Genomic DNA, 13,656 nt, shown 5'->3' on the forward strand with positions numbered 1-13,656 from the left:
CTGGGTCTGTAAAGCAGGACCGCTGAGAAGTGTCGTGCACTGAGGGGTGCCATGGCACTTGTGCTGGGGAACTCTTCCCCACTGCAAACACACCTGTCCTGTTCAGTGCAGGCACGGCAGGGCTACGGTTGGGACAGTGCAGTCATAGGGCACAGATGGGAAACCCAGCACGGCCATCAGGAGGTGGAAGCAGGTGCTCTTGGTGCACAAGGAGCTGGGCAAAGCAGCCAGGAAAGGCTGAGGGCAAATCACTGCAGCCTGTGAGAGCCTGTAAGGAGAGAATACAGAGCCATGCTCCGTGCTGTCGTGCATAGTGGGAGGATGAAAGTGATGGGTGAAACTGGAGACATCCCACCTGAAGATAAGGAAAAGATTTTTCACTCAATTCAGGGCTCATCTTGAGCAAGGTGGCTACTGTCTTGTCCCTGCTGGGATGAGTGGTTATGGGATGTCCTTCCTTCCCAAATTGCCTCCTGCTGGACAAGCAGCCTCCGGAGACAAGAAAGTCCACACCATCAGCATCACAACTTGTGCCTCCCATGCTCTGCTTGCTAAGAATCATAGAATCACCAACGTTGGAACCTTTACTGTCTCTATCACTTTCACTCCATGGACTGTCAGAACAGGGGTGGGATATGTTCCTTTAAGGCCTTGAGGTGTTCATGCAAAACATTTGAGGCAAAGTGTGATGAAATCAAACGCTACAGTTTGACTTCCAGGAAAAAAAAAAAAAAAAAAAAAAAAAAAAGCAGCTTTACAGCGGAGAAGTCTGTGTTGGTTTAACAAGTGAGGGCTTCCACAGAGCCGACAAAAGGATCTACTACTGCCAAAATGCTTTTGCTGTTTTGTGCTCTCACTGGCAGAGGTCTTGCAAAGTCAGTCTGCAGTCATTCCCATAGGACTTCACTATCTTGATGCTGGACAGAGGCTTTTATTCCAGAGTTACCTGCATTGAGCATTACAGAAGAAAGGCAGTTCCTGCACCACCAATTGTATGTTTCTTCATTCAAGGCCACAACTCATGATCCTGTACCAAGCTCAGAGTGATTTGTCTTCACACTTGGATGCTGTGGTTTAATTCTACTTCAGTGCTCTGAGTCACAGTTGAATAATTATTCCCTTTTGCCTCTACAGCTCAATAAATCTTATTTTTCCCTTGCTCTGCAGATCGATCTGATGAGTCTTTTGGCTTTATTTGCTGTAATTTCTTTCGTTGGATGGGAACATTGTACTGAAGCGGGATGAGTTGTTGTCTTCCATCCCAGCAACTTGAAGCGACCTGCTCTTGACTCTTTTAGCCTGTGCTTGCAACAAATGACCCAAGGTTATCAGTGCTCTCACATGACCTTCATTTGCACAATCATAATATAGGCAAGGCCACACGGGTGGAACCAAGTGGGCACCACCTGCAGGCTGCCCTGCTGCAAGGAGCTGCTGAGGCTGTCCTGGGGCCATGGAATCTGAGAATCCCAGCACTGCCATGAAGGCCACACAAGACAAGCAGCACAGTAAGGCACTACTCTGACTTCTCCATGTGCAGTGCTATTCTGGTCAGGGTCACTGCTCAGGATGTCCTTGAACAAGGCTTCAGTTGTTCAGGTTTGGTTGCCTCCAGGAATGGGGCATACAGAACTTCTTAGGGCAATCAATTCAAACTGAATCCAAGTAAAAACTGTCTTCCTAACATCTGATCTAAATCTCTCATCATTAGATTGAAGCAAATCTGCTTTGACCTCTTCCTATCTGTACAGAGGGATTGTTAAGCACTGGAATAGGCTACCCAGGAAGGTGGTTGAGTCACCAACTCTGGATGTGTTTAAAGACTGTTTGAATGTGGTGCTCAGGAACATGATTTAGTGGAGGGTTGTTAGGGTTAGGTTGTGGTTGGACACGATGATCTTGAAGGTCTTTTCCAACCTGAGCAATTCTATGATCTATGGTCTATCAGACCATCTAATTCCTAACCCTAGAGTTAGGCATCTCATCTTCATGTGGAAACGCAGGGGCTGAAATGGGATTAAGTTCCTCATAAAAACATGGGAGCTAGGAGTCTTCTTGTTTGTGTTCAGATGTTTACAACGAGGTGTCTGCGTGTGAGCCCCTCATCTGAATGCTTGGTCTCTATTCAGTGGGGTCTCCATTGTTCAAGCAGACACTGGCTGATGACCAAGGTGCCTGGGGTGCTCCTGGATGTGTGCTAGTGCTTGTAAAGTGTGTGGGAAATCCCTGAGATAGACACCTCCTTCCTGAGCATCAGCTGAGGGCCAGAGAGGGAACAGAGGATGTCCAAGAATACCTAAATGACAACAGACCCCAATGTTTAGGGCACCCAAGTGTGCCTTTTTCACCCCTCTCCATGGCACGTGCAGAGATACTCAGCTGGTTAAATGGATGAGCTCATAAAAGAAGAGGCAGATCCTTTCCTATTCTCCATCTACAGCATATTCTGGAGCTCAAGGCACTACAAAGCTAACATATTTCTTTATTCTTCAGCTGAAGAAACATTGGTTTACTCAGGGCTCACATGTGAATAACATCAGAAGCAGCCTAGTGTCACGCCAGTTCCCTGGGTTGCCCAGCACACTCACATAGAATCATAGAATCACAGGTTTGGAAAGGACCTACAGGACCATCTAGTCCAACCGTCCTCCCATCACCATTACTACCACCAGCACTAAACCAGATCTCGCAGCTCCTCATCCAGACGCCTCTTGAACACTGCCAGGGACGGCGACTCTACCACCTCCCTGTGCAGCCATTCTAGTGCCTGACCACTGAGAGAAAAAGTTCTTCCTTATGTCTAATCTAAACCTCTGGCACAATTTGTGGCCATTTCCTTGGGTCCTGTTTGTTGCCTGGGAGAAGAGGCCAAACCCCTCCTCACTACAACCTGCCTTTAGGACGCTGTAGAGTGCAATGAGGTCTCCCCTGAGCCTCGTCTTCTCCAGACTAAACAATCCCAGCTCCTTCAGCTTCTCCTCATAAGACTTGTGCTCCAGACCCAGTTTTGTTGCCCTTCTCTGGACATGTTTCAGGGTCTTTCTTATAGTGAGGGGCCCAAAACTGAAAACAGCGCTCATTAGGCAGCCTCACCAGAGCTGAATACAGGGGGATGATTACCTCCCTGCACAAGCTAGCCACACTATTTCTGATGCAGGCCAGGATGCTGTTGGCCCTCTAGGCCAGCTGGGCACATTGCTGGCTCATGTTCAGCCGAGCATCAACCAACACCCCCAGGTCCCTTTCCTCTTCACAGTCATCCAGCCACTCAGCCCCAGGCCTGTAGTGCTGCATGGGGTTGTTGTGGCCACAGTGGGGGACCAGAAAAAAACTCTGCATGTGGATTAGAATCATAAGTGGCATCCTCAGAGCCAAATGCTACCAGTGAGGAAATGGTGCCTCTACCTTGGGTCTGAGAGATCTGGAGTTCAAAGTTCCATTGGGATTGACTACTTGTCCAGACTGGGCCCTTCTCACATCCCACATCCTGGCATGAGACACACTGCCCACATGAGACTTGGGCCTCACGGCATCCTTGCACCCCATGCAGAGTCTGGCAGCTGCTGTGCCCTGGTCTTTCATTTGACATCAGACAAACCTCCATCCCACTGCCCCAGGAAGGGCCCTGAGCCAGCATGAGGGAGGGACACGATCTCCCTGCCAAGGCTCTGGGGATCAGGGCTTGGCCTTTCTGCTATATCAGACAAAGGAGGTTTTTCTCAGCATCACAGCCACCATCCCAGTGCCTTGGTCTGCCTGTAATCATGGCTTCCAATTATCTGCTCTAAGAAGTCCCTGGGGAAGCTTGCTTGTGAATGGCCTCAGTCAGGCTAATTAATACTCCAAGAAACTTCACTGTTCCTTCTGACTTTGACTTCCTGAGCACTTCATGCAATCTTCACTGTGCACTGGAGGTTGATGGACTCAACAGCAAATGCCCCCTGGGGCCCATTACAACCTGAAGAGCCCTCCTGTGCCTTGTGCCTTCCTGTCATCATCTTCAGGTGTTCAGAACTTGTGCAGCAAACTGGACAGGTATCTGGAGAGAGTTTGAAGAGGAAGAGAACAATGGGCATTTAAGAATTCAATTTATTTATTTATTTACAGTTAGTTTTGAACAAGAATCTAAACCAGCATTTGGCTATTGATATTGACCCAGGATGTCCCCTAATGAGCTTTGCTCTGTCGTGTGTGGACAAATGTCCTCCTCAGCATCCCCACCCCATTTCTACTCACATTGGCCCCATGGGACTTGCATCACTTTTCCTCCCACATAGAATGATGTCATTCTATGACAAGCTGACCCGCTTAGTGGATGAAGGTAAGGCTGCTGATGTGCTCTACCTGGACTTCAGGAAAGCCTTTGCACTGTCCCCCACAACATTCTCATGGAGAAGCTGGCTGCCCACTGTTTGCATGGGCACATGCTCTGCTGGTGAAACACTGGCTGGATGGCCGGGCCAAAAGAGTTGTGGTCAGTGGACAGTCGGCTGAATGTGAGCCAGCAGTGTGCCCGGGTGGCCAAGAAGGCCAATGGCATCCTGGCTTGGATCAGGAATGCAGTGGTGAGCAGGACCAGGGAAGTGATCCTCCCCCTGCACTCGGCATTGGTGAGGCCTCACCTCGAGTGCTGCGTTCAGCTGTGGGCACCTCAGTACAGAAAGGACATGGAGGTGATGGAGCAGGTCCAAAGAAGGGCAGCAAGGCTGGGGAAGGGCTTGGAGAATATGGCCTACGAGGAGAGACTGAAGGAACTGGGGCTGTTCAGTCTGGGGAAAAGGAGGCTGAGGGCAGACCTTATTGCTCTCTTCCAGTAGCTGAAAGGTCCTTCCAGCAGAGCGGGGCTGGTCTCTTCTCACTGCTGACAGGACGAGGGGAAATGGCCTCAAGTTGCAGCAGGGGAGGTTTAGGTTGGATATCAGGAAACACTTCTTTACAGAGAGGGTTGTGAAGCACTGGAATGAGCTCCCAGGGAGGCGGTTGAGTCACCATCCTTGGACATGTTCCAAAACGCTTTGGATGTGGTGCTCAGGGACGTGATTTAGCTGAGGGGTGTCAGACTTAGGGTAGGATGGTTAGGTTGTGGTTGGACTCAATGATCTTGAAGGTCTTTTCCAACCTGAGTGATTCTATGATGCCATGGAAGGGGCCCCCTTCCCTGCTCACCCTTCAAACTGCCAGCCAGCAGTGCGCTCCCAGCCACCTCCACAGCCACGTGCCTCCTGCAGACCCACGAGGCTCTGAGGCAGAGCTGCTGCACCCCTGTGCATGCACACGCACGTGTATCCACACACCTGCACAGCCCGTGTGCAAATGCACGCACGTGTGCAAGGACACCTGCAATGAAGGCACTGGGGCACAGCTGCAGCCCCATCCTGAGATGCGGGTTGCTGCGGGATTCCTCGTTTGGACGCTGTGGGGTTAACCCGGAGCCACAGTCTGAGGGACACTCCTCATGTGCTCTGCAGATGGAAGATGTGCCAGGAGCCAAGACAAGCGCAGGGGTGACGTTCCTGGGCCGGGCGGGGACATGCAGAGCAGCGCCCACTGCTCTGGGATCTGCAGCACTGCACAAGGGCTCAGGGTGCAGCACTGCGGCACAGCTCACTGAGGACTGGGGTTCAGCACCAGAGCCCCGGGTGGGCTATTGGGGGCCTGGGACGGTGATGGGAGTCCTGTCAAGGACTATGGGGGTCTGTGAGACCCCAGGGGAAAGCTGGAATGGGTAAGGGAGGCCCGAGGGAGGAAACAGGGGGGTTGAAAGGGAGCCCGGGGTGGGACATGGGGTGCTGTTGGGAAATATGAAGGGTCTGTGAGAGCCCAGGGGGGTCTTGGAGGTGGTAAGAGAGGTCAGAGGGGGTAAAGATGGGGGTTCAGTAAGAGCCCAGTGGGGACTGCGGAGGTCTGGGATGTTTCCAGCCAGCTATGGGGGAGGAGTACCAGGTCTGAGGAGGTTCAGTAGGGGCTATGGGGCTCTGTGGGGGGCTGTGGGGTGCCTACAGGGATCTTGCCAGGGAAATACTGAGGGGGTTATTGGCGCGCTGAGGGAATTATGGGTGGGCTGTCACGGGAAAGGAAAGGGCAAGCTTGGGGAAAACAAGGGGCAGCCAGGGGGATGTAAGGGAAACCTACAGGAATGGAGAGGGAATTCGGGCTGAGGCAAGGGGACAGCTAAGGGAAGAACAGGGGAACGTCCCAAGAACTGAGTTCTTCTTTCAAATGCACATCTTCTGCTTTCCAACTTAGCTGCAAAGCTGCCAGAGGAGCTGCAGTACCGCTGCCCGCCTCCTGCCTGTGTCAGAAAGAGCTGCATGTTAGCGGGTGCAACTGCCATTCAAAAGACAACTCCATAATTGCAGTCACAAAACCATCACCTTCAGTATCTGGTACAGGCAGATGACCATGCCCTTGCACAGGAACCATTCCTACACAGCAAAGGAAGTCCTTCACTGCCTTAGGATGCAAGTAACACAGAGGAAGGGCCCCATAGCCTTCAAAACATGCTATCAAGCTACCGCCTGTGGAAGCTAAACACACCTTCTAGTTCAAGAATAAGCAAGACAAACCAATGCACCTTGCTGCTGGAGACGGCTGCGCTGCATCTCCTGCTGCCATCCTTGGGCTGTCATCGCGCCGCCCATCCACAGCGCACTTTGAAGGGCCGCAGCCTTGCAAGAAAGAACAGAGAGCAGAGAGCTCTGCCTTGCATTTCCTGGGACAACACAGAGATGAGCCGCACAGCCCTTGCTCTCAGAACACACACCTCTTCTCTTACCAGTTATCCATTCCTGCACAACGCTGTTCAAACCCCTCCTGCATCTCTCCCTTCACGGTGCAATGCGCAGCCTCTCCCCAGCGACGAGTTCTGGGCTGTTTAATGCCTGTGCCATCATCAGGACCTGCAGAACAGACCTTGCAGTTAAGAGGTTGGATTAGACAAGCGCTCTGTCTAGCAAAATTCACCACCTTAAACACTTGCAATAAGAGACTTCTCCAAACCGGCTGGAGGGGGAGCAAAGACACACGGAGGTCTGACACCTTTGAACAAAAGCAGGGCCACAAACACTGAGAAATACAAACACGGGGACATTCTGCATGCACACAGATCAAACGGCATTACACACCAACACCGCTTTACCTCCTCCGCAACAACAGGCTCTGCAGTGCCCCAACGTCTGTCAGTGGCAGACAGTGAGGAACGGCCCTGCAGAACACGCAGAGTCACGCAGGCTCTCCTCCTCCTGCTCCTCCAGATGCCGCGTTCCTTCCTCTGGCACACAGAGCTCAGCTGCTGTTGCTGCAGGCAGTGCTTCCCGTGTCTGCCCAGCCTAAAGCCATCAGATGTCAGCGGATGCCTGGTGCTCACATACAAGAAGAAGTGCTGGAGGAAAATCACCCCACAGCACAGATTGAATCACTGGTACCTTGCAGTGAGGAAAGGCTGAGATGCACAACATCCTCACCTGCCTGTTGGTTGCAAGTGGAGGTTCAGCAGCAGCTCCACTCGTGATTAAGTCCCCCAAAAACATTCCTCTTTCTTCCTCATCAGGAGACGTCATACTGAAACCTTCTCCAAAGTCCTTATTGAATAGTATCTGTACCTAAAGCCCAAGAAGAAAACACATTTCAGATTTGAGACCACAAAACAATCATATTCTATTCCAATACTTCAATTCTGATTTAAGTTTCATGACCAGCATTTCACTCACCCTGCTATGGAAGGGGGAAAGGGAGGGGGCAAAGGTAGGGGGACAAAGGTAGGGACAGCCTTTTAGCCCCACATCCCCTTATGGCCCACCCTATAGCCCCGTATCACCCTATGGCCCCACACAGCCCCTTTGAAATCCATATCCCCCATATAATCCCTATAGCCCCATTCTCCCTATACCCACCAATAGCCTCCCACTGCCACCCTATTTCCCACCCACAGCCTCCCTCACAACCCCTCATAGCACAACATCCCTCTCTATAGCCCCCTGCCTCCTATCACCCCAAACCCTCTCACAGCCCACCACAAACCCTTATAACCCTATGTCCCTCTATAACACCCCTTATAATTCTATATCCCCCTATAACACCCCTCATATTGCCCCATATCTCCCTATATCCCTCCACAACCCCCTGTACCTCCCCAATAGAATTGTATAGCCCCTTACAGCCCCATTTCGCCCCTATAGCCCACTGAGATCCCAACAGCCCCCTATAGAGTCCCTATAGCCCTAAAACCCTCCCTACAGCCCCCCCACCCCTTATAGCCACCCACAGCCCCATATCGATCCCCCCCACAGTCCCCCATATCACCCCCACACCCCCTCTTGTTCCATATCCTCTTATACCCCTTCTATAGTCCCCCACAGCTTTCTATACCCCCATATCCCCCAGAGCTCCCATCATCCCCAATATTCCGCTCAGAACTTCCTGTTTCCTCACAGCCCCCAATATCCCCCCATATCCACCCCTACAGACCCCCCACTGCCCCCAATATCCCCACATTACTCCATGCCCCCCTGTAGCCCCGCAGTACCCCACATCCCCCAATACCCCCCAATATCCCCACAGCCCCTAAACTCCCACATCCCCCCGGATCTCCCCCACCGCCCTCTGCACCCACAGCCCACCTCAGCCCCGGGGGGCACCGCGAGCAGCGCTGCCGGCTCCTCTCCCCGGAGCCGTTCTCCCGCGCACCTCCGGCGCCGCTGTCCTCAGCACCGCTCCCGTCGTGCCGCGGTTCCGTCTCGCTGCTGCCCGGACAGCTCCGGAGCGCAGCGGCTGTGGGACCGGCACCGTCCGAAGGGAGAGCCGGCTGCCGACGGTCGTTCCCGCGCGCTGCGCCTCAGCCAATCGGAGCCGGCGGCGCTGCCGCTGACCAATGAGAGGCACGAATGAGCCGGAACTGCCCCTGACCAATGAGAGCTCGGAGGCGGGACGGAGCTTCGGCTGACCAATGAGATGGTGCGACAAGCCGGAACTGCCCCTGACCAATGAGAGGCCGGGGACGGGACGGAGCTGCGGTGGGGGCGGGGCTCGAAGTGTTCCCCATTGCTGTAGGGGATGGGATTGGGATTGGGATTAGGATCGGGATTTGGGATGAGGGATTGGGATTGACAGGTGTGAGATGGGGTTGGGATGAGGGATGGGGAATGAGATTTGAAATTGGGATTGGGATGTGGGATACAGGATGTGGGATATAGGATGTGGGGTTGGGATGTGGGATATAGGACATAGGTTTGGGATGTGGAGTTGGGATGTTGGATGTGAGGTTGGAATGTGGGGTTGGGATGTTGGATGTGGGATTGCCATGTGGGATTGGGAAATGGGATATAGGATGTGGGGTTGGGATGTAGGATGTTGGATGTGGGGTTCGGATGTTGGATGTGGGATTGCGATGTGGGATTAGGAAATGGGATATAGGATGTGGGGTTGGGATGTGGGATGTTGGATGTGGGGTTCAGATGTTGGATGTGGGATTGCGATGTGGGATTAGGAAATGGGATATAGGATGTGGGGTTGGGATGTGGGATACTGGATGTGGGATTGGGATGTGGGGTGCGGGAATATGGATATGGGATGGTTATGGGATGGGATATCGGGAAATGGGATATATATGGGCTGGGCTCTGGGTACGGGATGGATTTGGAATGGATATGGCAGCGTAGAAGCGTAGAAGCACAGAACTGCTCAGGTTGGCAGAGCAGTGCTCCCTCTGAACTCGGTGCCGTCTGTGAATGCACTGAGGGTGCACTCAATGCCCTGCTCAAGGTCACTGATAAAGGTGTTCAGTAGGAGTGGCCCGAGTCCCCAGCCCTGGGGGACGGCACTCGTGAGCAGCCACCGGCTGGAAAATCCTGCTCTGGGTGTACAGACTTGGCCGGGTCTCCGTCTGCAAACAAAACTGCCAGGAGCCAAACAGTGTGGGGGCAGAAGAGCCGTGACGTGGGAGGTGTCTTGATGCCTGTCTGTCCGTCTGCACGGCAGGCCCAGCCACCCCTGCTTCCCCCCTCCATGAGAACTGCCCCTGCTGCCGCTGCCAGAGTCTTTGCTGGCCACGGTGACCCGATGCGATTCCCCTCCATCCTCCCGTGCCCTGCCTGCTGCCCATCCCCACGGCAATTCACGGTGCTGGGCAGCGCAGGCGAGCTGCGTGAAAGGCCCACTGCATCCCGCTGCACAAAGGACTGCAGGAAGAGAGGAGGGCTGGGGCTGCTGGTGGCAGCTGAGGGACACCGAGGCCATCTGCAGTGCCCCATCCTGCCCCGGAGGTGGGCGTGGGGAGCTGGGAGGCTGTGACACAGCACAAATGACCGCAGGCAGAGGGATGTAGCAAAACACAAACACAGAGCTTTTAATATCCTATCCGAGAATACAACGAGAAACAGAAACGACAGTAATCCTACAATTCCCATCCCACCACAGCTGAGCGCCCAGACAACGTCCCATCCCACCGCACTGCTGCCTTTGGGTTCTGGAGTTCTGGAAAGGAGGGATGGGGCTGCTGGTGGTGCCCCTGGAACGCTGCGGCTGCCGCCTGGTGCTGCGGGGCCGGCGAGGAGCACAGGGTTACGGGTAGCCGTACCGGTCAGCTATGGCCATGTCTATCTCCCGCTGCAGCAGGAACTGCACGGGGCCGATCTTCATCTGCTGGGCCGCCCACTGCCGCTCCTCCTGGGCCAGCTTCTTCAAGTGCTCCCGCTTGGGCCGCTGCTCGGCTGTGATGGGCAGCGACTCCTCCAGCACTGCAGGTGCCACGCCGCCACACAGCCGGGGCCCCGCGGAGGGCACAAATTCCACGGGGCGCCGTGGCCGAGGCTGCGGTTTGTGCCGCTGTGACGGTGGGTCCCTTGGCAGCGATGAGATCCTCCGCAAGGACGGGCGCGGGCAGCTCGGCGCCGTCTTCTTGGCGGTGCCCTCCTCTCGTGCCGTGCCGCCTGGAGGTGCCGGCGCTGCCCAGTCCATGCCGCCAGTTTGGGGCCGGGGGGTGGCGGGGCCAGCGCCAGCCATAGGCTGGGGCTGCACAGAGGGTGGCTGGCGCACCGGCCCCACCGCAGTCACCCTCTGCCCCAGCGGGTGCACGGCCTGGATGGATTCGCACAAGTGCACGCGCAGCTCGCTGGCAGTGCCCGCTTGCCCGCTGCCGCTGGCTCCTGCGCTGGCCCCACACAGCTTCACTTGGCCCAGGTGTTTGCAGCCTTGTCTTTCTCTTCTTTCTTTGCACGGCGGCAGCTTCCTTTTCTTGGCTGGGGCGCTGCTGCTGGGCTGCTCTTGCTGGGAGCTCTCCCCTTTCTGGGAGGTGCCAGCAGGCGCAGGGCGCTTGGCCCGCTTGGTGCTGCCCCTGTTCTTCTTTTCTGCCGGAACCTCCTGGGGCTGCCTGTGCTGCACCTCCTTGATGGGCTGTGTGCTTTGGGTTGCTTTGGGAGGTGTGCTGACAGCCAGGGTGATCGGCCGTGGCCTGAGCCGGGCACTTGCTGGTGGCACGACGGGGCGCAGCTGCGACAACCCACACTGCAGCTCAGGCAGGAACCCAGGGGATGGTGGAAGCCCCCAGAAGGGGTCGGTGGGGGTCCTGGTGGCAGCCTGTGCCTCCGTGCTGAGCTCTCTGCTGTCCCTGGGCTCGTCAGGGAGCTCAGCAATGAGGCATTCTGGGGCAGGGCTGCTGTGCTTCTCATGGGGGACCTCAACAGCTCTTGCCACCTCTGGAAAAGCAAGAACATCCCTCAGAATGGTGATGATAACCTTCCCACACCCACTCGGTGCAAATATGTGCCTGTGGGCTCTGCAGCCCCCAAACTCACCATTGATCCAAGAGAGCAAACCCTGAATGTCCGTGATGTCCTCCGGCACATCCATCACTGCTGGGAAAAGCAAGAAAATCCCAAAGGCTCAATGCCAGCTCTCCCATACCATGTTCACGTTAAGGAATGTCGGGTGAACATTGGGTTCCCATTACAAATCAGGACAGCAAAGATAACTGCAAAGCCCAGGGATTAAGACCCAAAGCAACATGCAATGAGATCAGTCCCAGGAAAGAACAGGCAGAAAGCCTAACTAGAAATGCAGCGCACCAAACCCAGATGCCTGTTGTGCGTCTGTACCTCTCTTGGGTGCTGTGCCACACTCTGTGCTCCTCCCCTGGCTTTCCACATGGCTGCACTTTGCTGGAAGGCAGCTTGCATCAGCTTCTGACAGAAAGGAGACAACAGAGATATGAAGAGCATCTCTGTGGAGGAAGGTTTGAGCACAGACAACCACAAACTTCTGGTCTTCGAGAGCAGTTGCTTCAAGTTGCCTTTCCGCTGCTCCAATGTTGTGCCATTTCTGCAGTCAGCACAGAACTGCCATGCCCTTTCCTCTCCCCTCCCTCACACACACTGCCCTTCACGCAGCCCTCTTTAGAGGCAGGTACCCACACCACAGCTGACAAGAGCTTCTTACCAGCGGAGGCTTTCCGTTTCCCTCCTTGCCCTGCACCATTCCATGGACGCGCAGGCTCCGTCCCTACAACAACAGACTGTGTGTTGATTTCACAGACACCAGCAAGCAGCAGAAGTATTGTCCAGTAAGCCCACATCCCCCCAGAAAACAGAAAGATGCTACTTTGACACCCAAAACACACACTGATAGTTCACTTCTCACTGCTCCTTCCTGCATCCCAATGGGTGGTGGCTCAACATCTCCTGCAGCACTGCACCCGCCCAGAAGCAATTCTCAAAATTCATCCTTCCATCCTTCATGACAGAGGACTGAAGAAACTCACTCTTGCCTGGCAGGAAGGACGGTCCGTCCCCATCGCGTCCCTCTGTGCGCTGCAAGGCGCAGTTGGATCTCTGGCAGCCTGCTGGCTGCTGTTCCCAAACGACGGGAACCGCGCCGCGCTGCTTCTGAAGAGAGAAAGGAAGAAATGTTACAGGGATGGCAGCCAAGGTTTGCAGAGAGCTTCCAGATCGTGCCAGAGATAGGATATCAGAGTGCTGAGATGTTAATTACCACTGAGGGAAAATACAGCCTGAGCCATGTCCACATCATTAGCCCAGTGAGTGCAGAATCCAACCGCTTATTGAGGTCACAAAGGACCAGAAGGGCTCCTCCTGCCCCAGCCCTTCACTTAAAGTGAGAAAAAAAGGAGAAATACCAAGCAAAAGACACCCAGCCATACCTTTCCACTCACGAGGCAGAAATAGGAATAGCAGTCCTCTCCTTGCTGAGACATGACCGGTGAAGTGTCAGAGGAAGCTGAAGTTCAGAGGGCTCTCTCCGCAGGAACTTCCCCTGCTCTTGGAAAGAGCTGGCTTCACTCTTCCTCAGACTGCCTCGATCCCCAGACTCTCCTTTTGGACAGGAACCCTGCAGAATGTATCGACAAGTGACAAATTGTGAGGAAGAAGCATTTTCCCACCTTTCTTCTGCCACGCAATTCAGTCTCTTGAGGAGGGCAATGTCTGGAAATCAGCTGGCCGCAAGAGCTGCCCAACCCTAGCTCCAGCTTGTGTCTGACTGCATGGCTTGTGTCAGCAAGTGCTCTTCTCCATCTCCTCAGCAACTCTGCACCCAGCCATCTGTGAGGCATCAAGGCACAACTTGAACTCTACGATGTTTGTGCTCTCCTTCCGTGTCAAGGTCTGACATGAAGGCGGGGGCTCGGCAGCAACTGACCAGGGGAGG

The 13,656-nt window shown here is 54.4% G+C and overlaps 1 protein-coding gene and 1 long non-coding RNA gene across 3 annotated transcripts; both read right to left on the bottom strand.

The window, feature by feature from the left end:
• Positions 1 to 5,977: 5,977 nt before the first annotated feature.
• Positions 5,978 to 8,784, bottom strand: LOC149916491 (uncharacterized). Its single transcript, XR_016469410.1, has 5 exons — positions 8,619 to 8,784; positions 7,464 to 7,601; positions 7,139 to 7,328; positions 6,575 to 6,899; positions 5,978 to 6,292 (listed from the first exon to the last, which is right to left on the bottom strand). It is a non-coding gene; the product is annotated as an uncharacterized LOC149916491 (long non-coding RNA).
• Positions 8,785 to 10,341: 1,557 nt separating this feature from the next.
• LOC149916492 (uncharacterized) lies at positions 10,342 to 13,258 on the bottom strand. Of its 2 annotated transcripts, none has more exons than XM_090146913.1 (6): positions 13,151 to 13,258; positions 12,752 to 12,875; positions 12,430 to 12,492; positions 12,090 to 12,176; positions 11,790 to 11,846; positions 10,342 to 11,690 (listed from the first exon to the last, which is right to left on the bottom strand). In XM_090146913.1, exons 1-6 carry the CDS (start codon positions 13,202 to 13,204, stop codon positions 10,558 to 10,560), a joined length of 1,518 nt encoding a protein of 505 aa, XP_090003039.1. In that variant the 5' UTR covers positions 13,205 to 13,258; the 3' UTR covers positions 10,342 to 10,557. The 2 variants fall into 2 exon arrangements, with proteins under 2 accessions (XP_090003039.1, XP_090003038.1); XM_090146912.1 differs by having other exon boundaries at positions 11,790 to 11,849.
• Between the last annotated feature and the right edge of the window lie 398 nt (positions 13,259 to 13,656).

This window comes from Phasianus colchicus, chromosome 10, assembly GCF_987193195.1.
Source record: "Phasianus colchicus chromosome 10, bPhaCol1.hap1.1, whole genome shotgun sequence".
NCBI lineage: Eukaryota > Metazoa > Chordata > Aves > Galliformes > Phasianidae > Phasianus > Phasianus colchicus.